We start from the raw sequence: 26,503 nt of genomic DNA on the forward strand, positions 1-26,503 counted from the left end.
TGTCGCAGGTTGCTGGTTCCCCCAGCAAGTCTCCAGAGAGAATCTCGCTCATCACCCGCACTTGCGAGTCGTGCATCGCGAATCTGGTGATTAATCCGACAATGTCCGAGGAGGTGTTGGAAATCAGAGTGCCGTCAACCATTTTAGTCGAAGCAGCGCCGCAGGATGTCGCGCAACGTGATGCAGCCTCAGTCTTGGCTTCGCGATCCGCGATTTGCCTTGTTCTGGGCGGCGGCCCCCTTCAACTCGCTGACGTCCAGTTGCAACGTGTGCATGTTCATATCGATTAAGCGGTGGCGCACGTTGTGATAGCTGACGGGCCCGGCGCGATAAAATAGGGGACGACGTTGCCAGCACGCCCAGACAAAGCACATGATGAATGATCTACGAGGGAATGCTTCCTTGGCCAGCACCCAGACGCGGGCATTTCCATCCATCCTCAGCCGGTTTGAAACAAAAAGAACAGCCGTGTCGCATCGCATCGCATCGCGTCGCCCATGCCAGTCTCTTGGTTTCCGCGGCGGAAACTCACCGAGGGTATGGGTCACGATTCGAACAGAGACATGCCTTAGGCAGATCTTGTGTGCCTGAGATGACTGAAGAACGGCACCCACGGCACGGGACGGATACAGACAATGGAACAGCGGTAGCATCATCGCGGCCAATGCGGCGAAATGGGCAGAGAGTGCCCTTTTTTCCCAGCGTCAGCGGCCGATGCAAAGTAACCGCCTCTTTCGTGATACGGCCATGTCAGGTGACTGAAAATCTTTCCGAATTGCATCGATCTGTCAGATCTGGATTGTGCAAATTGCCAAAGAAGAATGCTCCGATCAGATACCCTCTGTGACCAAATCCGAACGTGCTGTCGACGCTCGTCCTCCGGGTTCCCGAAAATAAACAAAAAGAAGATCAACTAAAAGATTGACAGGTTCGTCAGGAATGGATCGAAACAGCCGTCAATAGCCCAAGGGATCAGAGGCCGAATTAAAAATAATCAGTCACCTCAGCCCAAGAAATCAACAGCGCTGCGCTTGAGCTGCTGCTAGGTACTGCCGCCGCCGCCGCTAAACTGCATTTCGGCAAACCCCACGTGTCGCTGGGTGCTGTTGGGTTGTCACCTCAGCGTCCAGGTTGGGGAGGTTAATATTCACCGAGGGGACAGGCTGCTGCTCTGGGTCCTTTCCCCCGGGAAATGTCCCTGAGATTGAGTCGAGCCGGCGTCACCCTCGCAGTCCCAAGTCTCACCCGACATGAGCCTCCAACCAACGAGTGCTAGGCCAGCGTGTCGACGGCTATCTGCCCGTTGCCCGCGCCTGGCTGGCTGGGCTCTCCTCACTAACGAACCTGGGAGTCGACTCTGGGTTGGCGGGCTGGGCTGGGCTGGGCAGTGTCCAGGGCGGGCAGATTTGGTGCATGCACCAGCACCAACCAGGCTGGTCCCCCCCGAGCCCGAGATCCTGATCGGGGGTGAAAGGGTGTGCCAGGTGGTGGTGGATCGCACCGTCGAAGACATGCCAGAACCAAAACCAACGACCCGACCTCTAAGAAAGGACGAACTTTGAGTTTGGTTCATGTCATCGCTGCACCACTGCATCCATCCATCCAGAACGCCGATGTGACTTCATCCGTGCCGCAACTGCCCGCTAGTCAGTTAGCTCCGTTATTGCATTGGGAGGTTGATTACCCTCCCACCGCCCTCCCCAACTCTCCGAGCTTCCCCTTCCCACCACCATCATTACGCAGTAGGTACATACAGTGTATGCCGTAGGTTTGGAGACAAGCGCCTGGCCGCCCTCCGTCACCGTCTCTGTCTCTGGGGTGGTGTTGTCTTTCCTCGTCGGCCCCCTCCCCCGGTTATGATCTTCGGTTTCAGCACCTGATGATCGGGATGGGATGGGCTTGGAGGTGGTTCATCGGCTTCGCTTCCTTGCAGCAGGTACTGCTTGATGTCTGGAAGGGACTGTTATTTCGGCCCTCTGTTGCAACGAACGAACCTTGCCTTTCTTCACTCGAATAAGCTCGGCTGGCCCGAAATCTGCGAAAATCGCGGGCATCGAGGTTTCAGGCCCGGTTTATAGGGTCCTCCGACACGACGCTATCGTCAGGAGGTGCAGTGCGGCGGCTGTTGACCCTCGGATGGCTGCTGACAGCCGGATTGGTTTCCTTTTACCGGCGGCGTATCGATGTGCACCATCTGCCCGTGTGTGGAGGATGCAGATACAGGCGACATACATGACGCGGGTGCAGATGTGGGCGTTAATACTCTGTCTTTTTATTTCCCGCCAGCAGCCAAGTCGTGATTGCCTCGGTGGCCGCCGCTGTCGCCGCCTCCGCCGCCAACCACCCGGCTGGGGGGAGGGGATCATGGGTGGGAGGGGAGACACACGCAGCGAAAAGCTGGAGTCTTGGCCTTCACGGTTGGGACTGGAGGTGAGGCCTGAGGTGAGGAATGAAAACGAGGAGGGGGCGTCTCGTCAGGGGTCCGAGGTGTGAAGAAATAAATTGCGAGTGATGAACAGCAGCATCGACGGGGTGGAGGGGCGTGAGAGGGCGTGGCCGTCGTCGTGCGTCTGTCTCTCTCTGTGTGGCGGGGGTGCCTGCCGTTCCCCCAGTCCTTGGCTTGGACGAAGTAAAGATTGTGTGCGTGCCCAGCGCGGTACAGCAGATACGTACCGGTAACGCAAGGTAAGGTATGTTGGATGTGCGTGTGGGCGGCGGAGGAGGGATGCAGCCATCTCTCGCATATGCAGGCCGTTTGGGGCGGTACGAGGGTACCGAGGTGTCAAGGTGAGAGTCGGTGGACGCGCGACGGGTTTCCGGGAGAGGGAGGCGGAGGATGGCAGAGCGGCCGAGAATGAAGGGTGATGGGAGGCTGTATCTGCATCGTCAGGATGAGTAATGAACAGGATGGGATGCCCGATCTGTTCTGATGATGCTGAGGGTGGAGGTGAAATGAATGGGAGGGTAAGGGCAGCTCAAGAGGGTGGTGATGGACAGAAAACGGGAGATGAGAGTGCACGGCTCCTGGGAAAGGTCCCGGGCGGGTACGTAGGGTAGGTTTGTCGGCGTGCATATTCGGTACTGTTGGTCGTAAGTGATGAGGCACTTAGATAAGTACGAGCGAGCAGTGTCAGTGTACGGCGTAAGGTACTCGCAGAGGTGACTCGTGAGAGAGACAAGCAGCAGGCGTGCTGCACTGCGCTGTATCCGTACCTACACTACGGCCACCTTAGCGACCACAGCAGCGCCTCCAACCTGCCATCCGCCAAGTTGTCGAACCTGACGTGCCACGGTGCCACGGTGCAGGCTGATCTGACTCCTTGGCGTCAGTTATGGTGTGGTATCAAAAAGTCTGTGGGACGGGGAGAGCCTTTTCGGGGTCAAGTGGCACCGCCTGGGTCCATCCATGTTTCCATCGCCCTCGTCCTGAACAAGTCTTCTGTGCCTCTTCCCAACGCGTACAAGCGGCCCCTCCCCGGCAGCCCGGGTATTTTCTGACTTTGTCCTGTGTGTCCGCGCCGCAGCACGGAGCAGAGGGCGCTTCCCGTCCTTGTCCTGGTGCCTGCTGAGATTATCTAAGACAGGACAACCCACTGCGTATTGAAGAACGTACCGCGCTTACCTAAGGCAAGGTCGTACGCTCCCTCCCTCCCCACAACTGTTGCGTACCGTCCGGCTCTAAAGCGCCCCCCCCTGGGTCCCCTTTGCGGGATCGGGTTGGAAACGAACAAGAGGGAAATGTTATTGGCTCCCGACAGTACGTCGTTTTTTTTTTTTTTTTTTATTTCCTTCGCTGACTGAAGAACGGAAGAAATGGCACGTTCTGCTGCTCGCTTCGCATCATGATCAGCATCGCCGTCGTCGTTTCGCTTTCGCCGTCGCAACAAGTCAAGTCAACCGCTACACTCGGTACGCACCACGACACGTCCAGAGTGCGACGATGACGGATACACAAAACACATCACCACCTACCCACAGAGTATCCGTACCTTAGGAGGCTGATCCAAGCCTGGGTCCTCGTGGTCAAGTGGTGCCTTGCGGGCGGTGCGATCCCTCCATATTAATAAGGACGGGCAATATTGCTTGAGTCCTCCACCAGCTCCCCTCCTCGCCAGATTGGCTGCTGCCGCCCACCTTGTCTGCCCCGAATCCCCGAATCACACTCGTCGTCGTCCGTCGTCCGAGCAAGCGGATAATAAAAATCGACAAGTTCAAAAATTCTCCTGCCCTGCCCTGTCCTCCCTCCCGGTGCCAGGTTCCTCTTTCGGGCTGCCTGCTGCTGCTGCGCCGTCGTCGCTCGGAAACCCCATGCGCCAGGACCCAGGACCCAGGCTCAGGACATCATCTCCTTTTTTTGCCTCAACTCTTTGAGAGGAGCGCAGTCCACAGACCAAGCCCACTCAGGGAAGGGCTTGGCTGGTGCCGCCCTCCGGCCACGATGTCTACGGATACCTAGCCCAGCCCTTCCCCCATCATGTACGTAAGTCTCAACGCTCGCCAGGACCCGTCATGCGGTGAAAGGAAACGGCGGGGACTGGAACAACTGGGGACGACTCGGTCCTGTCGGCAACCATCACACGTGAGCTTGTCTCCAACGAGGCGAGCCTATCCCCGACGGTCGTGGCCCCCATCGCAAACCGTCCCATCTCCCACGTCGTCAAGGTTGGACTGGTCTGCCCGGTCCGACACAAGACGTACGGCATACGTGTTTGTCGCGACATCCAGACCGTCGCTTTCGTCTCCCATCTCCTCTTGAAGGCGTAGATGGATGGCACTTGTTGGCTGCCGGCGCCAGCGAGCGGACAGAAAAAGGAACTCCCGCATGGATACTTGCAGATCGAATCGCTGGGCTGGGCGCAAAGCGCGGGCATCTCAAACACCCGCATCCCGCCGCCGCATCAAGCCATCGCACGACACCGCTGCCACGATGTCCATGTCTTGGCGTTGGGTATGCTTCTTCTTCTTCGTCTCCTTGTCCGGTTTGCAGCACGTACGGAGATGCTATTTAAACTTGGGTTCTGGCCAAGACGGACTGGTTCCCAAGCAATGCTGCCGCAGCGGTTTCTTTTTCCTGGGCCACCCTCAACTAAGCCAGACATGCCGATGCCTTCGCCTGCAAATGAACCATTCTTGGCTGCGCGGGCGCACATTCCACATTCCTGCGAGGGCTGTGGAACATGGGAGCGAATTGCAAGGTGAGACAAATGATGCAGCCCAGCCCAAGCCTGGCAGCGGCCCATCCACACCTCAACGCAGCTCACGAGCCACAGGCGCCAGGGGCTGCACGCGCCACGGGGAAGCCGACTCAGCCAAAGCCAAGTCATCATCATCAACACGGGCGGCGGGCCCCAAAAGCCAAGCCAAGCCAAGCCTACCCGACGGTGCCTTTCTTTTCTTCTTGTCGTGTTCTTTTTTTTTTTTTTTTTTTTTTTTCATCTCGTCGGAGATGTTCAGTGGCTCCCCCGTCGTTCCCTCCGCATCAAGTAGGGGCCACCTATCAGAGCCGTGATGATCCCTATCATTAACCGGCAATGGGAACATCGCCAGATACCACGCCGCACCGACCGCACCGCTGGCGACCCTGAATCTCAAGGCAACCAACACAACACACACGCGCAAACAGGGTCACCTCCCAGATGTCTAGTGCCCCGTCGGTTCTGAGGAACGTTAAGCACCTGCTGAATAAGGCGTGCTGATTGTGGGGCTTCCCATCCGCCCATCCATTCCCTCGTCATCCCCTCCCGCGCCCATGTCCACACGCCAAAACCTGTGTGAACCCGGCAATATCACGTCCCAGCTGTGATTGGCTCGGCCGGCTACCGCTACATCGGCAGAAACCTTTTTTTCCCTAAATTTTTCCTTCTTTTCCTGCCCGGCCCTTTCCCTTTTCCCTCACCCAAGCCACAAGCCGCCTCTCCAGTGCTCCACTCTCGCCTAAGGCAACGCTACGCCATGCCGCCGCTACGGTGTACGTACCCAGAGATCGGCGCATGCCGTCGACGTGATTGAGATGTTCCAGACTATTGGCCCGAGATTCCAGGTGCCCAAATTCTGGGCATTTTGACGCGTCCGGTTGCTTCTCCCCAACCACGGCCCCATTCGATGGCGTAGCGTCCAATCAGGCTGCTGTCATCTCCGGCTTCCATGGTTTTTCCGGAATACACCACACGACTAGAGATATGACCTGTGCAGTGATCGTTCAAGCCAATCAACGTTGGAAGAGCGGCAAGTGAGCGACTCGTGAGAACCGCCTTTCCCGTTCGCTCCGTTCCCCCAAAGCATACGTAATTGCCTGTATCGAGACTCAGAGAGAGAGAGAGTGTGTGTGTGTGAGCGTGCGTTGGTGCGTGTACATTACATGCATGCATTGACCAGAGACACCACACACACGCATCATACAACACCCACCACACAGGCACAATCGGCTCGCTTGCTCTGACAGCCAGCCAAAAGAAGGGACGCAAGAAGACGTTGGGTTGATTTGAGCAAGAACGCAATACACTTTTGGAGAAGCAGACGGAGACGGGACGATCAAGGGTTCCTTGACCTATTTACCCTTTTCCACGGCCGTGTCATGCAGAGGGGAGGGCCCCCGAGGTTCATGTGTCATGTTCAGAGTTTCCCGCCGTCGCGCCCGTCATCCGGGGGTTTGAAAGGTGGGAGGAGGGGGGCCTGGATGAACAAGACTGATGAAATCCATGTCGCCATCCATCATCCAGCACCACACGCACGCATCCCAAGATCCCGTGGGAAGCATCCTCCCGCACCCTTTTCCCATCCATGGAAGGGAGGGAAGTAAAGCATTAATCGTCCAGTGACCGCATAACATTGTCTGGGCAGACTTTGGTCCATTCGCCTTGCGCGCCATCTTCTAGGTAAGGCGGCGCCCATCATGGCAGAGCTTAAAATGGTGAGACGAGATGTGTAGTGGGATACAGGTAAACCCGCAGGAGGGGGAAAGATGGTTAATGAAGAGGCCGATTAGGCTTCAAGGAATGCCATACGAGTGATATCGATGATGGTCTCTTTTTTGGGTTCTTGTTCTTGCTTTCTCATTTTCGGTTCACGTTCTCCGTGGCCCCCTTTCGTCTCGTTTGATCTGACCAGAATTTGACCGCCATGCATTCTCCGGATTACCGTGCGCCCCTTCAAACACTCTTACCTCATGTTGCTTGACACCCTCCTTCGCCCTCAGAGTCGAGGGAAGGGTAGGATTAGGAGAGGGAAACGGCAAGTCCCCGTAACTCACCCACGCACGTTGGCCTCTATCATTTTACCCGTACCTTTTCTAAAATTCACTTTCTTTTGACACACGCATGGGTCCCGAAGATCGACGGTTCGACGTTCCTCGGTTTTCGAGTCCCGCAACTCTAAATCGCTGGCACAGAGGTGGAGGATGTGGTCCCATTAGATCTATCTCATCGACGGGTGAGAGGCACGCAGTCTATGGCAAGGAATGGGAAATGCAGTCTCATGACAACATTCCAGTGCATCCCAGCGCTGAGTTTCGATATCCCGCTGAAAATTGGAATTGCGCATTCCCGATCGAAGACGTGGAATTTAGATACGGCATTTGGCGACCTGCCGTGTAAGCCTCAAATCTCAGCCTCCATTTCTGGGTCCTCAGCGGCAGACAGTGTGTGGGTTGAACGGCTAATGTACACACCAGGGGGAGGGGGGCAGCCAGAGGAACACTGAAGAATACTACAGAACACAATGAAACACGGACCCTGAAGCAAGCGGCGGTTGGATGCCAGACGAAAGAAGCAAAATTGAAAAAAGGGCCAAAACTCTAAACAGCGTCCGTCTCCCTTTGGTGGGCGGATCTGAAGGACTGACGTTCGTTTACATGGGCCGGTATCTATTTTCCTCCCATGATCGGGGAGGGAAAGGTACCGTAACCGTAGGTAGGTAGGAGGCCCGGGCATCAGTGCGAGCACTCCGCCAGCCGCCGCCACGGGGCGGATTAGAACACACACCGCATACGCACACACACACCCAAGAAAGATGAGGCATGGGAAGAAGTGTCAAGTTACACACGTACGCAAACAACGCCTGCAAGGCGGCAGATTGGCGCACTTTGACTTTTTGTCCCCCTTGGCGCTGGGTTCGAGAGGGAACGCAGGCACGAAGGTAAGGTGGAGTTTAGCCCAGATGGATCTGCCCGGCCGCCCACGGACCGGCGATCGTCGTTCGGGGTTTGGCTGTCACACTGGCTTTTTTCCTTCTTCGCTTCCCTTCTCCGGCCGAGCGAGCGAAGAGACAAAAAAAGAGGACGAAGAGAGAAGGAGGGGGGCGCGGGGACCCGACAGCGGATAGCACGAGCCGAGTCTGCACACAGACGCTCTCGTATATATCAATGACAGAAGGGAAGAAAAAAGGGTAAAAAGAAAGGAGGAAACAAAGCTGCGAGCAGAAAGATCGGAAGAGAAACAGAATACGTCCGAGGGCTCCCCTTTTTTTGCTTTCTTCCTATGTCATGTTCTACGACCCAGGTCCGAGAGTTGTTTTTTGCTGCAGCTGTGTGTAAGACAGAAAACCGGTCCGCCGCACAACCGCCACCAGTCAGGCCTGCGTCTTCGGAGCCGTTCACCCACAACTCGGACCTCGACGACAGTTCGGGGTGCCGATGGAGCAAATCGACAGGGGAGAGGACGAGACTGGACTGAACTAGTGCCTGGACCGAACTGATATATACCGACATGACGCAGGGCACGTGGGTGAGGGATGGCACATGGAAACGGACGGATGCTCGCGCGCGGATGTCAGTGATACCGGAACAATGACGAAGGCATATCTGTGGACAGACGTGCCAGCTTTTCCCAATGTAAAACGTACATCATCGATTCCCGGTCCGTTGTAAGTAAAACTACACTTATCCCTTGAATGAGGTCCTCACTCTTTCATAATCCCAAGACCGCCCAACTACCGACTGTACTTCTCGCGCAGGTATCCATCTGTAGACGCCGATGCCCGAAAGAGAGAAATAAAGAAAACACCCGCAAGGAATTAAAGTTACTCCCTGATTCACACCTGAAGAGTACAATTCGTACCGTTCTGTCCAATCGCCCCTTTTCCCCATTGAAACCGCATGGCCCAAGAACTGATTCCAAGCCAAGGCCACTCCCCATTCATACCCCTCCCTATGATCCGTTCTTGTCGTTCGAGTCCTGCTCGGGGGTATAGTTGGTCTCTCCCAACATCTCGGTCGGCCCAGTGGTCATGGCCGTCTGCGTGTTGGGTGCGGGTTGCGTCTGCACCGTCGGGCCCGTAGGTTGCTGCGCCGGGGGCTGTGAGGATGATCGCGCCGCCGCGTTAGCCGTCGCCGCGTGGAGTCTTTGATCGAGTGTCTTGAGGGCGAGCGCGCGTCTCCGCTCCGCCTCCGCCCTTGCGCCGCCGGGGGCGCTGCGTTGGATGTAGTTATTTCCGCGTCCCCCGGACATGTTGTCGGCAGAGAATGGGCTGCATATCCGCATCGCGACGAGAACCTCGAAGATTTGGGAAGAGAGCGCGGCCACAAACGGTTTGGCGGGGCTGGGAAAGAATTCGGCAAAGGCGAAAGTCTCGCTGGCGTCTCCGCGCATCGATGTTGGCTGCGAGGCATCGAGGTCGGGGAAGACCTTCTTGTAGAAGCGGAGGTAGGTCCAGCTGGTGAGGAAGCCGGTCACAGCAAGGGAGAAGGAGGCGGTCGTCAGAAGCGGCGTCAGGGTGAGCGCAAGGACAATTCCGAGGTACACGAGCGGGAATCTCGGGACCCGCATGGAGAGGATGCCACGGAAGAGGGTGACAGTGTGCGCCGGGACGAGCTGACTGAAAGCGACGAGGAAGGATATTTGCATCGGAATCGTGCCACCAATGACGGTGAGTCTGTTTGGAGCTTGGTTAGCCTCGGAGCTTCCGGCATTTTTGTAAGAGAGAGCTCTACATACGTCCAACGCTCGTTCCTCGTCAGAGTAAAGAAGACGATCATGGTCGCAAATGTGAGGGTATTCGGAATCAGGGCTGTGATGGCAACAAACTTGGCCAGCTCCGCCGACGACCAAGCTCTCTCGAGATATCTTCCGCCATGGTATATGGTCACGCCGGCAATGCCTAGCGTGAAGATGTTGTTCTCAACCAATGTTGAGGTCAAGAAGGTCCACGGGTAGATAAGGGAGAGCTGAGGGATGAGCGTGAGGTAGGGTATCACGATCTCTGAGGTTGCGCTCCATTGGCGATAGCGGATCGCAGCGCTCAAGAAAGACTGCAATACGAGCACGGCCAGTAGGCCACGGGTGACCGGGGGAATGTTGATTCGGGGCGGCATCTTGGGTACAGCTTCCGGTCGGACGGCGAACGTCAACAGCGCATCTAGGGTGGGTTTCGTGATAGGACGAGCTCGGTTTTTGGCCGTCCAGCTTGCTCATCCGTAGAGCCTCACCCAAGGGGACACTTTGGTATGGCGGCCCGGGGTCGTTTCAGTGGAGCTAAAGGACGGGTGATAGTTGTTCCAGGGAGAAGCTAAGCCTAGTTAGGCCAAGGACCTGGGAGCTTAGCGCACTGGCCATGCAGACCCATTTTGGCGGGAATTGACACGGGCAGCAGCCTTTTGAGGTTTCAAGGGTACGTACCCCGTACCTATCTTGAGGTGTTTCGAGCCACGTTCCCCCCGGACTCCCTCTCCAGAGCTCGATGTACGTCTGCTCAGCCTGTCAGATCCTTAACGACGGTCCATCTCTCAGCCGCCTTCTAGGTGCCAGAACTCGGAGGCCCTTACTCAAGAAGCAGCCCCGACATTCGGTTGATTCGGAGGTGTGCTGCGGTGCACGAGGCAGCAGCAGCAGACAGACGCACAAACAGCACAAGCAGGCCCCAGAGTTTTTCATCTGCAGGGCGACGAACGGGCTTGGAGGGGCGTGGGAGTGTTCCACTGGTGGAGCCGACAAGTCCTCGATGCGGTCGAAACGGGAGATCTCGTGGCTCCATCCCTGCAGGGCACTCCAAGGGCACTTGGTTCGGTTGAACGCCAGCCCAGCCCGGCCGTGTCAGCAGAAGCCGCCGTCATCCACCCTTTTCCCTTCCCACTCGTGCCACCGTCCGGCCTCTCGGCAGTAGGCCTTGCTTGTTGTGTCTCCTTATCAGCCTGGCCAAGACCATAATCGAAGAAAAGACCATTCAACGCTGGTCAGCTACGCGAGGAATGCTGAGGCGTGTTGGACACTCTCGCTTCCCCAAGGTCTCCCGGCCCAAATTTGAAGGCACTTTTGGTGAGGGTTCTAGAGGTGGAACTGACTCGAGATCATGGCCCCTGGGCGCCTTCGGACGGTGCCGCAAACCTCGGACGGCCCCCCCTTGGACCGTCAGAGAAGCCAGCTAGATCATTCATTGCTTGGCTACAGTTAGGTTGGCTCGGCCAATGGCACTAGCAATAAAGCAGGCCGTTGCTTTGGCCATGGCCATCACGAAGGGCATGGAAAGTCTTCAATTTGGTGGGTTTATCGCCACCCTATCGATCGCATGTCATCTGCAGAGTGGTCGTCAATTTACCGTCCCCTCTGGCCCAGCGGGTAAGGACCGACAAACCCCGGCGTCATAAAATACCCCAGACGCAGGCGGACATCACGCTGGGATGCATGTCGCCATTGATTAGACGGTCTCGGAAGAGAGAATCAGCATCAGCACCGGCCTCAGGATCAATGGCGTCCGTGCCAGGATGGCTAGGGTTTGGCTCTGTGCTCAGAGGCGCCTCTGAATGATGAGCGGCCTGCCATTCCCAGGGGTGTTTCCGAACACCAAAACGTTGGCCGACGTTGACGGGATGGAGTTTGACCACAAAACCAGCTCCCATTCGGCTTGGCCTGATGTGCCGGTGTGAGTGGCTAGTAACCAGTGGTCACAGACAAGCGGTGGCAGGGGGCCCTGAAGAAGTCCCCGGAGCTATTAAAGATCGAAGGCCATGCAGCCATCACATCCTTGTCCACACCCACCCAGGGCGCCTCGCAGCCAGCAGTTCCCGCCAGGGAAGGCCCCTTGATGGGCAATGCCACGTACACACACAAGAGACTGGCGAGTCGACGAGAAGTCGATGAGGGAGACGGAGGGGAGCACAGGAAAACATGATGCCCGTCGCATCAACCGATGGTGGCATTCCCTTGCCGTCACCACGCCCTCTAAGCGTGGGATGGCTCGCCTTACCGAGAGGCATTTCTAACACACCGTCCTGCACAACACTACCTCGAACCCCAGCTGCTGTCATGATTGGAATCCCCCACTCGGGACCGTACCTTGCCTTGTCTCCCAAGGTACGTACACGACGGGTAGGAATTGGACACAGACGACAAACCGCTGCCCATCTGCGCGGGCTGCAGCCCCAAGAGGCGCGGCCCTCTCTCGGCATTAGCCTCCAGGGCAGTGGCCGCATGGGGCGAAAAGAGAAGAGCATGTACGGTATCGACTTGTGCATACAAAGGCAAGCTACACCACGCTAGGCCGCGCCGCATTCCAGAGATGGTAGGGCGGAGACGTCAGGACGCTGCGCTGCGTGCTGCACTGCGCTGCACCAGCGCCAGAGCAAACAAGCACCCCGAGCTGGTGCGGACGCGGGTGCCAGTGCCTGTCCTGCCCTTTTGAGGCCTTCGAAGGCATGCTTGCTCTGTTCTTCCAGACTCACGGGGGTGCTTCCGCTCATTGTCGAAGGCAGCTTATTTTTACGCCTCTTGGCGACTCGCTAGCACAGGGTTTGGGGCCAGAAGTTAAGATTGGGACCGATTCGAGACGAAAAGACCGTGTCTCTCCTTTGCACCTCCGACCGGTGAGGTGGAGATCGTGGTGGAATTCAACGACGACACGGGAGGGTGAGCCGACGGACGGAGCACGGAGAGGGTCATCAATGGTGACACAAAGATTGATTTGACTGGCGCAAATGCATTGGAAGCGACCGAATGGCGCGCGCAACAGTTGTGGGAATGCCGCAGCGCAGCGTCCCTCTGTGCCGACGACAAGAGTCAGATGGACGGTTGATCAGCACAGCGCGACCTTGGAGCCAATTCTGCGTTTCCATTGCTCCAGGAAACTGGGGAGAGGTATTACATAAGGTGGGTTTTGAGGGGGCTCATCTCTTCCCAGGCAGCCAGCCAATCTGTGCATATCGTGAGGATATGTCCCAATGTACTTTTTCAATGTACCTCCAACGTCTGCAGCCGTCCTCCAGCTGTCCGGCCCTCTGCCAGGAAGAGCCCAGCATCCACAGTGTCTTGCTTGTTCTGGACCCCTGAAACGATCGAGTTTTTTTTTCCTTTTGATGCGGTCACGCACAGCAGCGCCGTCTCCAGAGGCCGATACGTATACATACATAACACAGTCGCTTCCTCCAGTGCGCACCCACGGTGGCCAGACGTGAAGATCGTCGCGGAGGATGAGAGGGAACGCGATCAAGGATATGCGAGCCCCCCTCCCCCTGGACTGGACCGAACCTGAAGATGAGCCACGCTTGCGCACTGCCTGCCGACGGGAAGCGTGACTGTCGCTAGTCGCTTGCCAACATTACACGACAGCGCGGAGAGACCATCGAACATTATCGCCAACCGCGAGAGATGCAGTGCAAAATGCGCTTCGGACATCAGGCACGCGCGAGGTACCCGGCGGGCTGGCCAAGGTACGGGCGACGACGGCACAGCGACACACAAAGTACCTCAGACAGGGCGCAAGGGGCGGCATCGTGACTGGGTGTCAGGGCCACCTCCAAGTCCCCAAATGTGGCTCTCCCGGAACCCTGTCTTTAGTCGTAGCCCCAAACACCACCCCCAAATCTGATGGACCACAACAACAAATTGATGGACGGGACCACGGGATTAAACAGAGAATTATCGTTTTCTCGAAGCCCGCCCGCACTCGTACCGGCTGGCCCTCCGCTGCTTGAGCTTCTCTCTGGGTTCCATTCTCTCCACCTGGGATAAATACAGCCACAGCCCAGCCCAGCCGGCCCAGCCCAGCACAAACACAGCATCATCACCTGGTTCCCCTGAAGGGTGACGAATGACGAGGGCGTTTATGGTTCACATGAACCTGGGCCTCGGGAAGAAGGCTAAGGCGAGAGCAGAAAGCCAAACGCTATCAACGGATGGCCTCCCAGGTTTATCTTCATCTCAATCAGAGTGCGAAAACAGCACAGGGCCCGGCAATGGATTAAGGATCTTGAGAACGGTCCCAAAGGTACGCTGAAGGTTGAGTACGTTAGATCATGCATTTGAGGCGACTCCACTCCCGTCCGACGTAGGTAGGTACGTAGCTTCTGTCGACGGTACGTACCCTCTCTTTTGTTCCTCCAACTTCAGCGTCCCGTCCCAGTCGATGGGAAGTCTCCAACAAGTGTGTCTGGTTGATGCTGGCTGCGCTCGTTCATTCATCACTGTTCCCTGGGACTCGTAAAGCCCCGACCGGGGAACCAGGGCCTCAGGCTGGTCCTCTCCCCCTTGGGCGGTTCCCTGCCGTGCGTGTCCTGCGACTTGGCTTTTGTGCGCAGATTTGCAGCAGCGTTGAATTGCTGTGCCATGCGTCCAAAGGCCGGGCTGGGGGGAGGGACGAAGTCGATTGGAGATTGAACTGGGCGTGGAAGCCTCGAACAACCAGAAGCAACCCAAGCCGGCGCGGGTGGGAAGACGGCCGATGAACGCCAACGCCAAAGCCAAAGCCAAACACCTCAGCCATGTGCCTGCTGTCGCGGCCGCGCGAGAACGAAAGACAGATGGACGAAAAGAAGCTGAAAGTGTGTGCGTAAGGAATGTGTGACTTGTGCCAATCCCGTCCTGTCCCAGTCGCACTTCTCTCCTGTGTCTCTCCTAGCCATCAGTCAGTGTGCCTGTCTCTTTCTCCCCCAGTCCTAGTCGACGTCCGTAGGCCGGTAAAAGACGCTAGGATGCTAAGGTAAGGAAAGGAAGGATGTGGCGGTACGTACCCTTTTTTAAAGGTAAAGCGAGGATGATGAGTGTGAGTGTGAGTGTGAGTATGAGTGCGAGCGTGAGGTAGGTGGTCCAGAGGCAAGGCAGTAGTGGTACTGGTAGTGTAGTAGCGGTAGCGGCACCAGTAGTAGAGGCAGCACCAGTTGGATTCAATGGCGGGCACTGGCTGGGCTGCTGGGACTAGCGCCACGCCTCACGCCTGGTCTCGCCTAACAAGGTACCTTGCCTACGTACCGCCAGATTCAGATTCGCCCATCCTTCCATTTCATCCACTCTTGCGGGCTTCTTCAATCCTCAATCTTTCCTCTCATCTTGAAAACGACGATACGATTTCGCGACAGACGCTCCCTCGACGACGCACCGAAACACGCCCAAGAAGGACCTCGTCGGCATCCTCATAGATTCGTCTCACAGATCCGGACTTCGATACGCCGCCCATTGCGGCACCGCGCGGCATGGTCACCAAGGAATTCCTCGACTCGGACAGAGTCAACTTCCTCGTCTGGAGGTGAGTTCACCCTTTTTGCGTCTCACCCACACCCACCACCGCACGCCGGAACACACAGTCGCGCACCTCACTCTCACCTCAAGACTTTGCCCTTTGCACTCCGTCACGCTTCCCCCCTACTTGCAGCGACTCTCTCGCGACCAGAGCCTCCCCGATGGCATTGCTAACGTGTCGGCCCCAGATACCTCTTGGAGAGCAGTATGTGATGATCGTCCAGACACACCCGTCAGCGACAGCTGGGGGTGGGCCGTGGCTTGTTTTTCTAACGTTTGCAGATTACCGCGAGACCGCAGCCAAGTTCCAGAAGGAGTGGCACGTTCAGCAACCTCATCGCCAATTTGATTTCGCAAACCACGTCAAGAGTCATGCATTGGTGTCCGTCATCAACAAAGGCCTCTGCTACCAGGCCCTTGAGAGGGAACACGCAACTAAGGTAACCCAATTCGCATCCGACCGACGTGTGGCTGGCACTCGCCTCTTCGTCTTCTCCCCCCGGCGCCGAGGGTGATGGCGGCAGCGCAGCCCGAGGCAACCAAAGGGTAGACGGAGATGTGGGTGTGGGTAACGTAACGTACGAACAGCAAACTGACACTTTTTTTTGCGCGTGCAGCAGGTGCCTCAAGATGCAGCGGCAGCGGCCGAAGCATTGGAGGTAGGGTTGTTTGGGCCATTGATCCCCCAGCCGCCTCACAAGATCGAGGAGGATGAGGACGCGGACGGGGAGGTAGACGACACGGAAATGGAGGTCGAAAACTCTCGAAAACGCCAACTTGACAGCCGGCCACAGCAGCACCTGGTGAATGGCGGCTCACCCAGCAAGCGGCCCAGGCTCAGCAATGGGTACGAAAGCACGAATGGGGCGGATGCAGCCACGGACCCCATGGAGCTAGACAACCACGGGGACAACAACCACGCCTACCCGTCGCCCCTGGAAGGCGAACAAGCTCCGACGCCCACTCCGAGAACAGATGGCCCCGAGCAGGGCACGCAGGTCGACAAAGTCCAGGAATTGGCAACAGAGACGACGTTTTTGCGATTAATGCCCGATGACACCACTTCCACCGCCAGCAACCCGCAGGACGGCGCCGCCGCGACGACTACCGCAGCGACCGGTGCCGCTTCGCCCTCGCCAGCCAACGGTGAAAATGCACCCATCTTGTTGCGCTGCGAGTGGAACCCCAAGGACCCATCCATCTTGGCGGCTGCTGGAACCGATGCGCTAGCCCGAATTTGGACCATCTCACGTTCAAGCACTATGACGCCTGCGCCTGATTCCGAGTCCGACGGTCACGTGCATGGCGTCCATCGCCCTTACCACAGTCTCATGGACGACGAGACTCCAAAGTCAGCAACTGTCGGTCAGCTTGCCTGGAACTGGGGGGGAACAGCCATTGCCATCGCGGCCGAGTACGGCGACAAGGCATCTATTCACATCTGGGCCAAGGACGGCTCGCATGTCGACAAGTTCGACGTCTCGGACCCTCCGGTGATCAAGCTCCGTTGGAGCCCAAGCGATGCCGCTCTGCTGGCCATTGCCCCCGATAACAGCAACGGCAATGGCAACGGAGGCGCGCTGGTCACCGTCTATCACTCACTGACCTCGGCCACCTTGTCGTATTTCCTCCCGAACCACGACCTGCTGAACTGGCCCCTCGACGCGGCATGGACAAGCGAGACAGAGTTCCTCCTCACCGGCGGCGACGTGATGCTGTCGCTGAGGTGCACCGACACGGCCATCCTGCCGAACAGGAAGTTTGAGAGTCGGGACGACGACACTTTCACCCAGGTGGCGTATGACTGGCGCTCAAAGCTGGCTGCCACATCGAGTGACAAGGGTATCCTTGATGTAAGCATCCCGAAACGCCTGTGCAATGAAGATCGGCTCACTCAACCTTTTTAGCTCTGGGATGAAAACGGTCAGCGCCGGTCCATAACTGCTCACTCTGGTGCAATCACCGCACTGCAATGGCAACCCCTGCCGGCCGACTCAAGCCCGCCCGAAGACGAGCGCCTTATTGCGACTGGAGGTGACGACTGCGCGATTCTCATTTGGAATGCCAAATTCCCAGATCAGAAACCCAAGTCCTACTTCACGATGGAGTCACCAATTGTCGCTGTCTCATTTACTCCGGATGGAGCCTTCATTGCGGGAGCCACCGCCGGTCACATTCTCATTTGGAAGGTTGGAGAGCACACGATGCCACGTGCGAGCTGGAGCAGGGCGCCACATCCGGGCTGGTTGAGTCCCAAGGCGAATTCGGAGCCGGAGGAAGAGGATGAACACTGTCTGTGTTGGGATGCTGATGGACAGAGACTTGCGTACGGAGCCAACAGCCGAGTAAGTATCCATCATGATGTTTGAATGCTGCGACCATCTCTGACATTTCCCAGTTGGCTGTCATTAACTTCAGCCGGTAAATCTCAGCAACCATGGGCTTGCTCACACATCTACGATCATGATTTCCGACATGCTCGACTGAGAGTCTATGAGAGAACTCGCGGTTCCGCAAGGCAAAGCACCCTGCGCGGCAGAGCGTTTACATCATTATCATCATCATCTAGGCCATTCAGACACGACAATCCAGGTCGTGCTCCTTTCCTAGGCCACACATTCTACGGTTACCGGCGTCGCGGGCGGTGTTGTTACTGAGGATACCAGGCGGTCAGGTCCTCAATGGTGGGAGCTGGGGAGAGCCGGCTGCCATTTTGCATACGCATACCTTCATCTACAGGTGGTTTCTGGAGAGAAAGAGGATGGGAGTCAGCGTTGGCTTAGAGTGGGAGCAGCGGTAGATAATTCGGTCGCTTTCGTCGTGTCGAGTTGTCTTTTTGTTCAAAAGGGTCTGTCTGGAAGCGGGAGAGGGGGATACATCACTTGCCACTCGCAGGGTCAGCGCGTTGTACAATATGCCTGTATATACCAACCAAACCGATATGATAAAAAACAAAACAAAGGAGGTTTCGACTCAGTTGTCGCGATGCTGACGGGATGCCAATGTACTTGAAATGCTACATCAATTCGGGCATGCTTTGGAAGGTCCAAAACAGATGGCCTTGATTCCGTCCGCCACAGTAAGAGCCAGATGCGAAAGAGCTTGTCACACGTCATTCGGAGCATTGAAGTCTGAAGAAATACAGCGAGCGAAAGGGACGTCAAAACTGTCCGACGTCAAGATAGACTCTAGCCAGAAAATGCTACCTTGCAAAGCATATCAGAGTAAGGCATCGTATGTCCTTGGCACGTAAGGCCTGGCAGAAGCTCTGCCCGAATTCAACCTCATGCGGCGGTATGGCTAGGTTGGGCTAGAAACTCAATCAACGGCGGCGCACTTCTTCTCCATGAAACACAATGGCTGCTAGTCAATCAACTCTAAACCCACCCAGCAGCCAGGCACTGCAAACGCGGGGGATTAAGGTATGCTGGCTGGGTTTGGTCACACTGGAAAGGCGCTTGCGACAAAAAAAGGCTGCTGTGCAGTGGCCCCGCATCGGATCCGACCCCTCCTCCATTCCCGCGCCGCGCCGCAGCAGCTAGCCCCAGCGCGCGCGTCACAAGCTCATAAGCGGGCGGACGACAAACCGCCGACCAGCAACGACATCCGTGCAGCGATAATACCTTTGTTCCGCGACCTCGTCCGTTTGACACTCCCGGGTGCGAAACCATTCATTGTGCGAGACTCGAGCTTTCAATTGTACTCGGCTCTTGCCTTTCTAGCAGATATCTTCGTAACTGCGTCTCGCTTTGTTCATTCCTTGCCTGCTCTACGTGTGAGAGAGACGGGAGAGCAAACAAGCAGCAGCCGCCGTCACCGCTCCTTCTCAACGCTCCTCTCACCAGGCATACCTTCCTCGGAACTCAATTCCATATACAGAATCACAGGAGTAACCGTCCAAAATGTCAAACCAGTACTACAGCCCCCACCAGCAGCACCCGCAACGCTTCTACCCCGCCGGCGCCCAGCAGCAACCCTCGACCTCGTCCTCGCACCCGGGCGGCCCGATGATAGAGCCCCAGTTCACCCCCGCGATGCGCGACCGCCAGGCGCGCGGCAAGGACCCGTACTCGCCCAGCGACATGGGCATGGAGTCGCCGCCCCGGGCCCCCGGCAAGGTGGGCAGCCTCGGCGGCGGCGACGACGGCGACACGTTCGAGGACCGCAGGCAGAAGCTGTTTGCGATTGAGATCCTAGACGACCCCGAGAAGCTGGCCATGTACGCTTGCAGTCGAGGAGATGTGAGTTGCTCCACTTGCCTGGGACATAGCCTTGCTGAATGAATGAGAGATACCGGCCACTGACGCATGAGAGCAGAGCATCCCCGGCACCAGACTTCACTTCACGCGTATCCTGTGTGGTCTGGATACCAACACGCCGCCGCCGCAGCAACAGCATGATCCTCGCAAAGCGTCGGCCTCAAGGCGTGATCCCCGGCGTAGGAGCGCTGGGGGTGATAGGGTTAGTCGGCACTGATTGCGCGGGCGAAGTCCTCAAGATGTACAGGGAGAAAGCTCGATTGGGTCTCCATCGACAACAAGAACATGAATGTCATCAGTCACGTTCTATTAGCAAGCCCGAAGGGTTAAGCGCTGGAGTTGGGTTTAAATAAGTACGAAAGTTCTCCTGCAGTTTGAGCTTTTTCAGAATCAGTAGGGGTGTTGGCATGGGATGTGCTCTGTTGGTACTGGCTTGAGCACAAGGATGAATCATCCCGTCCCGGTCTCACGCAAGTCATGAGTTATGAAGTCACGGGTCACCGATCTGGTTACCGGCGTTACTAGGTGTCATTCAAAGCGAGAATCGTGCAAGTTTACCAAGGAATTGTGGTCAAAGTCTAGTCATTGATGTGACAATGTCGTCGCTGGTGTCCGCACTGGATCAGCCAGCTGACCTAAGTTATGTTCTGTCCCTATCTAGGTATCCGCAGGTATCCAAGACCGTAGTCATCATGAATTACACAATTACACTGCCTAGGCTGTGACGTGTGCATGCCCATGCTAAACAATATGGGACTTTTGAAAGCCGAAAAGGGAAATGAAAAGGTAAACACCACCAACTCCGAATAATGCAATGATGGATAACTGTAGTCCTCCTTTTTCCGGGCCTCTTTGGGCCCTTTATCCTGTCATCTCTTCAATATGAGATTATGCGTATCTGGCGCTCTGCGTTCTATGCATTTGCCAGTCCTGGTTAGGGTGTGGTGCGTATTGCGGAGGAGCACCGGGACGAGTGGCCACCGGGGGCGGCGGAGGCACGTTGGATTGACCCCAAGCCCCTCCATAGCCGTTCCAGCCTCCCATCGGTGGCTGAACAGGCTTGAGCCTCCTGGCACGCGTACGGCTTCTGCTTCTACGACAGGCGCCGCACACACAACTGCAAAGGGCGACGAGAACAAGCAGACCAACTACACATACTATGGGGATGAAGATGGCCTTGTTGTTCTTGATCCAGTCCAGAATCTCATCACCAGCATTGGAACCAAAACACTGTCCGTTGGAGCACTTGCCGTTGCCCTGACAGGTAGTTCCGTCAAGGAAGTTCTGGTTCATGGTCACACAACCGGACCCGATACTCGGGACATTGCAAGCAATCAAGCAGTCCTGGTTGCTGCAAGAAGTGACCGAGGTGGTGTTCGTCCGGGCACCCCAGGCCGTCTTGCACTGTTGATCGCGAGAGGTGCATTGACCTGAAGCGCAAGTCAAGCCATCGCTGGAGTTGCCGCATGAGTCTCCGTCGTCCTTGTGCTTGTCCGTAGGGCAGGAGGACGAAGTGCCGCTGCATACCTCCTCCGGATCGCAGGAGCCGGTGCTCGCTCGGCAAACAGTTCCGTTGCTGGCAAACTGGCACTGACCGTTGCAGCAGTCCTCGTTGGAGGGGTCGCAAACCGAGCCGGTGGTAAACTTGCAAGTCGTAGGGTTACAGCAGCTGTTGCTGCCACATCCATTTTCACCGCCGCAATCGCAGTCCTCGCCTGACTCGACAATACCGTTACCGCACTGGCTCTCAAGGATAGTCTTGACGTCGCGGTTGTTTGTAAGACACGTCGACTTCACCTGATTGCGGAGAAGACCAGAGCAGATATTGCCGATACTGCAAGGTGAAAATGCCTTAATACCGGTGGCTGTAGAGGGGTTCATAATGTACTGTCCTGCCGCGTTGCAAGTGCTGGAGCTCAGCGGGCAGCACCTGTTCAAATTGGAATCGCCATTGCTGCAGGTGTCCGATGTGCAGTCGTGCACAGCACCAAATGTGTGACCGACTTCGTGAGCAATGACCTGCCATTCACTGGGTGTTTGAATGACGACGTTCGCGGAAGCGACAGTCTCGTTGTCCGAAGATTGCGATCCGCTCACACAAGCCTGGCCCAACCATGCGAGGCCGACGGCAGAGTCGGTCCCACAGGTACTCAACAGGGTCCAGAAGGCATTTGTGTCCTTGGAATTGCCGCGCCATGCGGAGAAAAGACTCAGTCGATCCGTGATGGTGACGCTGTTGCTGCATGCTACGTTCCAAGGCGCGGAGGAGCTGGCTGTTCCCGGGCAGTTGGCGTCACTGATAGTCAGATTCTGGATTCCGAGTGAGATATTGAAAGTGCTCTCATACACCTCGGACGCTGCGTTGATCACCTGAATGATGTTGGATCTAACAGACTGGGTCGAGTTGAAAGCAGCCGTGTAAGTGCAGTCGGTGGCGACACCCAGCAGCGCGATCTTGCGCGTCGTCGGGCAACCGCTGGTCTGTCCAATGGTAGAAACCAAGTTGACGCCTGCACCGTTGTTACCGGTGCTGCCAGTATCGGTCTGTCGTCCAAAGATGTTGCGTCCGAAAAGGGAGTTCGTGGCGACGGATTGAAAGGGCTCGAGCCCCCGTGCGTCGAGAGGATCGTACTTGGCGTTGAAGCCCAAGCTGTCCGAGTTGCATGACGTCCGGCCGAAGACATCCCGCTTCAAATCCTCCCGGTCGTAGTAGTAATCAAGAATGTCCGAGTCCCTCCATACCACCATGTAGTCGTCGGGGTTCCGGCTGGTCGGGGCATCGGGGTCTTCGCGGTGCTTCCGTTGGCGGTAGTTGGATCCAGTCAGCACGTGGTGGGGGTCGCCGTCAATGCGGAACGCGCCCTCGAAGATGGGCTCGGCGCCGTCTCGATGGATGGTGATTCTTGCCCAACCAACATGCGTCCATTCGGTGTTTCCGTCGTGTCGAATAAAAGTCTTGCCCCTGAATACGCGATGTTCTGAGCGGTCCACCGACTCCGTCTTGCGAATCTTGCCGTCTGCGCCCAGATAGTTCACCTCGAAGTTGTCCCCCAAAATGTCGTGATTAGGCTCCAGCGCTAAACGGACCTCCTGTTGCTTGTCGTGAAGTGCGAAAGTGAGGTCGAAATGTGAAAGAGCATGGCAATGTTGTGAAGGCGAATGCAGCACGGCATCTTCGAGGATAGTGACATACTTCAGCGGGTTCCGCTGTGTTGAGTGCGCTGGGGAATGTTAGCGGCGCGCTCTCATTACTTGCCTCACCACCTCCACCACTTAAGGTTAAAACCATACCTAATGTTTCTTGCGCGATGACTGCTAGGCCGGCAAAGGCGGCAGCGATGGTCTTGAAGCTGACCATCGTTGTGGTTGTTCCCCGCAAACGGGGTGAGGCTCGGGGAGGCCTCTTGCGATGGCGCTGCGTAAGCCTCCAGATAGGGGTTCTGCGGTCGTTGTTGTCGTCGTGGAGCGCGGCAAGTTGTCGTGAAGGGCCCGTATTCGCGTGTTTGGTGGCAAGGGCGGAAGCAAAGGGGAGAAAAAGGATTAAAACAAAAGAGAACGAATGTATGTGGTTGTGTCGAAAGAATGGAAGTCCGGAACGTTGGGTTGGGTCCCTTAGTGCCGGCGACAGACGGAAGGAGGAGCAGCAGCAGCAGACCTCACTCAGCAGCAGTCAGCAGACAGGCGAGACTGGCAACCAGGAGGAAGGAAGGCTATGGGATTCTCGGGGGGGCGTCGGTCGGTCGGTGTTGCTGAACGGGGCCAGTGGATTGCGCAACACGATCTCTTGGTACGGGGGCGTGGACCAACTGTATTGGAGCGCCCAGGTGCGGTGGATTCCAGAGGCGGCTGGGCGACTTGGTCACTCTTGGCTTAGTGTACCGCGCAGCACGGCAGTGGCAAGCACCAAGACAGAGGTACCCCTTCCGAGCTTGGGACACAAGGACCGCGCTAGCGCCAAATGAGGCCTGGCTGGGTTCCCACTCAGGGACCTTACCTAAGGCGACCCGGGCAGTGGAAGCCTGCCTTCTCCCTGTTTCACTGCTGCTGTTAGCTGGTACATTGACACGAACATAATGCTTTCCAGTTTTAATTTTTCGACCCGGTCGATCCCCCAAGCACCCTGACTGACGCTACCGCTGCTCGCACTTGTGGCACACACGCACGCGAGAACACTCGCGCTCACGCCGCCGTCGGCTCGCGATGCTCTAACTTTGCCCAGGAGAGACTGCGAAGGCAACTGCCGTCTCTCAGTCTCTCAGAGAGGTGTCGCCGTCACCGTCCGTCGCCGCCAAAGCCGCAAGCCTCACGGGTCCGACCACGACTCAACACCGCCATTATTGCAGTATTACGGCCTGACGTTCGCCATCCACAGCCATGGCGGTTCATCTCAAGACCACAACAGCTAGCTGCAGAACAATATGCAGATGCAAGAAATAAACTCGTTCGAACTCACCTCACCAATCTTCGACGAGGGAATCCTGGCGACTGGCCAAGATCTCTCTCCCAGAATCTGATACCGTCCCCGTCTGAGCTGAACCACACGGGTGAAGGCCGTTACAGTCAACCTCCAAAGCAGCACCCAGAAGGGCAACCGAGCCGATAATTGGAGAGGGATGTGGGAGGGATTGATGGGATGACAGCCCCCAGAGCAAAGGGGAAATGCTGCAGTATGTCAGCTACTAACAGATCCCGACCGTCTATTCTTAGCGGCTTTGATATCGTCGGATACGTACCTTCACCACCGTTGACCGACTTGCGACCTCTGCACTGTCAGGACAACGCCTCTCCGTCCCTCGCGTTTCAGAGCCAATGGCACGCTGTTTGAGTCGCTATTGGCGCTTCGAGCCAATGATTATTCGCTCAGCTCGGGGTTCGTTGGAACGGTCACGACAAATTGAATGTGATGACTGGGGAGCAACGTGTTGTGGGATGAAATGGTGGGTAAGAATGATGAGATCTTTCTAAACCTGCTCGATGCCAACCATCACAGCCGACGCGAGGGCCACGCACCTTGATGCTTAAGTATCAAATCGAACGCTTCCACCAAGCCGGGTCTAGGCCGACATTCTCTACTCTGCACCTTTTCGGTGGACCTTCGACTGCCAATGCCACGCCAAACATCACTTGCCTTGTTGTTGGTCTTCACGTCGCAGACGCCCATGACACTAGCCCCCGCCGTGTCGGAGTGGACGGTCTTGTGAGTCTCAAGGTAAGCTTATGAGCTTACGTCTCCCCTCTGCAACCCAGCCTGGCCTCGGGGCTGAGCAATCTTGGCCAGAAGTCTCTGACGAGCACACTGGGAGCGGCCGCTAGTCCCAGCTCGACTTTGATGTCACCGATTCTTTTACCCAGTGTCAGTGTCTTGGCTCTTAGTGCCAGTTCGTTATCGATTGTCCATCATGTCTCTGATCATCACCAAACATAACGCCATTGGCTGGAAGCAACGTCGCCTCACTCTGAAACATCTGTCGAAATACTGATGCACAGCAGATTGCAACTGTTGGAGAACCCCTAGATCCAAGGCCCCGGGTTCTCAAAAACTGAGTTAACAACAGACTCCCGTGCTCGCGGGACAGGGGTCACAAACAAACTCAAAGTGCCGGCACTGACCAAACCAATTAACCAAGTTTTTGTGCGACCGGTTCGACGCGATACATCAGACGGTCTGGATTCTGGAGTCAGCGGAAAGAAGAAAAGCAAAAAAGACTTTTTTCCCCCGCTTTCACAGCCCTCTTTTCGGGTTTAAGACAACTGCCACATCCGACGCCGGCACATTTCGCCATGCAAGTGTGGGCTATCGAACAAGATATCCTGCTTTTGCATTGCGCGTACGGCCCATCCCTCGGTGGCTTTGTTCACGCATGAGAGGCACGCTGGATAATGAACAAACACTGACGATTGGCCGAGATTGCAGCTATCTAGAGGCCTCCGGGAACGTGCTGGTCTCCATCGACCCCCGCATCGGCTGCCAAATTGCTTCCGGCGGAACGGCACTGCCGAATCCTTATTGCCAAGCTTACTTGGCTTAAACTTGGTTGAGATGTTCACTGCTCCGTTAGTACGGCTGTCATCATCTGAACGACGTACAGGGCGGGCAAGTGCAAACGAGAAACGTGGATTCACCATCCGAAAGCTCCGACGCAGCCTCTGGTCTAGTCGATCAACGTCGCCTTGACTTCGGTCGCTTGGGGACTATGCATGCGACGATGACAGCCGAATTCAGGCCAATCCTTCAAACAGACCAACACAACACGGATTCACATCTTGGACATTGTGCTACATCACACCAGCCTCACAGGGGCTGATGTTTGAGGCTGAGATTACCGCGTGTAACGAAGTTCAAAGCAGCTCACACAGAGATGAAGGTACCAACACCGACGCCAGCATCACCGATTCGCTTCGTCATCTTGGCTCGCACAGGCTGCAGCCGCCCAGCCGCCGTTGTGAGTGGCTGCCAATCGGTCGGGCCATGAGCCGCATTCCTCCCGACTTCACCGCAACAGCAGATTGCCAGAAGAAAGGGAAAGCGGCTTCTCTCTCTTGCCATGTCTCGGACATAAGAAGTCCTGATGACATGCCAAGTCTCCTATGTTGAAGCTAGCCCCCAAGGGGATGCCCACACACCCAGAGCGAGATGACGACGACCTGCTTCTTGCTTTCTAAGCTGTGGTGGTACACCATTTTGCGCAGGTCATGCAGCTCGCTGAGGCTGTGCCATAGGAAGGCCAACGAGAGACGAGTATGAGGGTACGCTGAGTGGCCAACCAACTTCACTGTCGTAAAGGAATTGTTGGAGGGGTACACCTC

General features: G+C 56.5%; 4 protein-coding genes across 4 annotated transcripts; 2 read left to right on the forward strand and 2 right to left on the reverse strand.

The window, feature by feature from the left end:
• Positions 1–9,143: 9,143 nt before the first annotated feature.
• Positions 9,144–10,306, reverse strand: COL26b_003449 (uncharacterized protein; the record flags this gene model as incomplete). The annotated part of the gene is made up of 2 exons (XM_053176346.1): positions 9,144–9,867; positions 9,930–10,306. The coding sequence occupies 2 exons, from the start codon at positions 10,304–10,306 to the stop codon at positions 9,144–9,146; spliced, it is 1,101 nt and encodes a 366-aa protein (XP_053039695.1).
• A 5,085-nt stretch (positions 10,307–15,391) lies between these two features.
• On the forward strand, positions 15,392–17,862 carry COL26b_003450 (uncharacterized protein; the record flags this gene model as incomplete). The annotated part of the gene is made up of 6 exons (XM_053176347.1): positions 15,392–15,444; positions 15,626–15,642; positions 15,720–15,877; positions 16,055–17,290; positions 17,345–17,782; positions 17,836–17,862. 6 exons carry the CDS (start codon positions 15,392–15,394, stop codon positions 17,860–17,862), a joined length of 1,929 nt encoding a protein of 642 aa, XP_053039696.1.
• Positions 17,863–19,339: 1,477 nt separating this feature from the next.
• Positions 19,340–20,026, forward strand: COL26b_003451 (uncharacterized protein; the record flags this gene model as incomplete). Its single annotated transcript, XM_053176348.1, has 2 exons — positions 19,340–19,678; positions 19,952–20,026. 2 exons carry the CDS (start codon positions 19,340–19,342, stop codon positions 20,024–20,026), a joined length of 414 nt encoding a protein of 137 aa, XP_053039697.1.
• Positions 20,027–20,584: 558 nt separating this feature from the next.
• Positions 20,585–23,054, reverse strand: COL26b_003452 (uncharacterized protein; the record flags this gene model as incomplete). Its single annotated transcript, XM_053176349.1, has 2 exons — positions 20,585–22,917; positions 22,988–23,054. 2 exons carry the CDS (start codon positions 23,052–23,054, stop codon positions 20,585–20,587), a joined length of 2,400 nt encoding a protein of 799 aa, XP_053039698.1.
• Positions 23,055–26,503: the final 3,449 nt, after the last annotated feature.

Source organism: Colletotrichum chrysophilum (assembly GCF_026319265.1).
Source record: "Colletotrichum chrysophilum strain AFK26 chromosome Unknown scaffold_19, whole genome shotgun sequence".
Classification (NCBI taxonomy): Eukaryota; Fungi; Ascomycota; class Sordariomycetes; order Glomerellales; family Glomerellaceae; genus Colletotrichum; species Colletotrichum chrysophilum.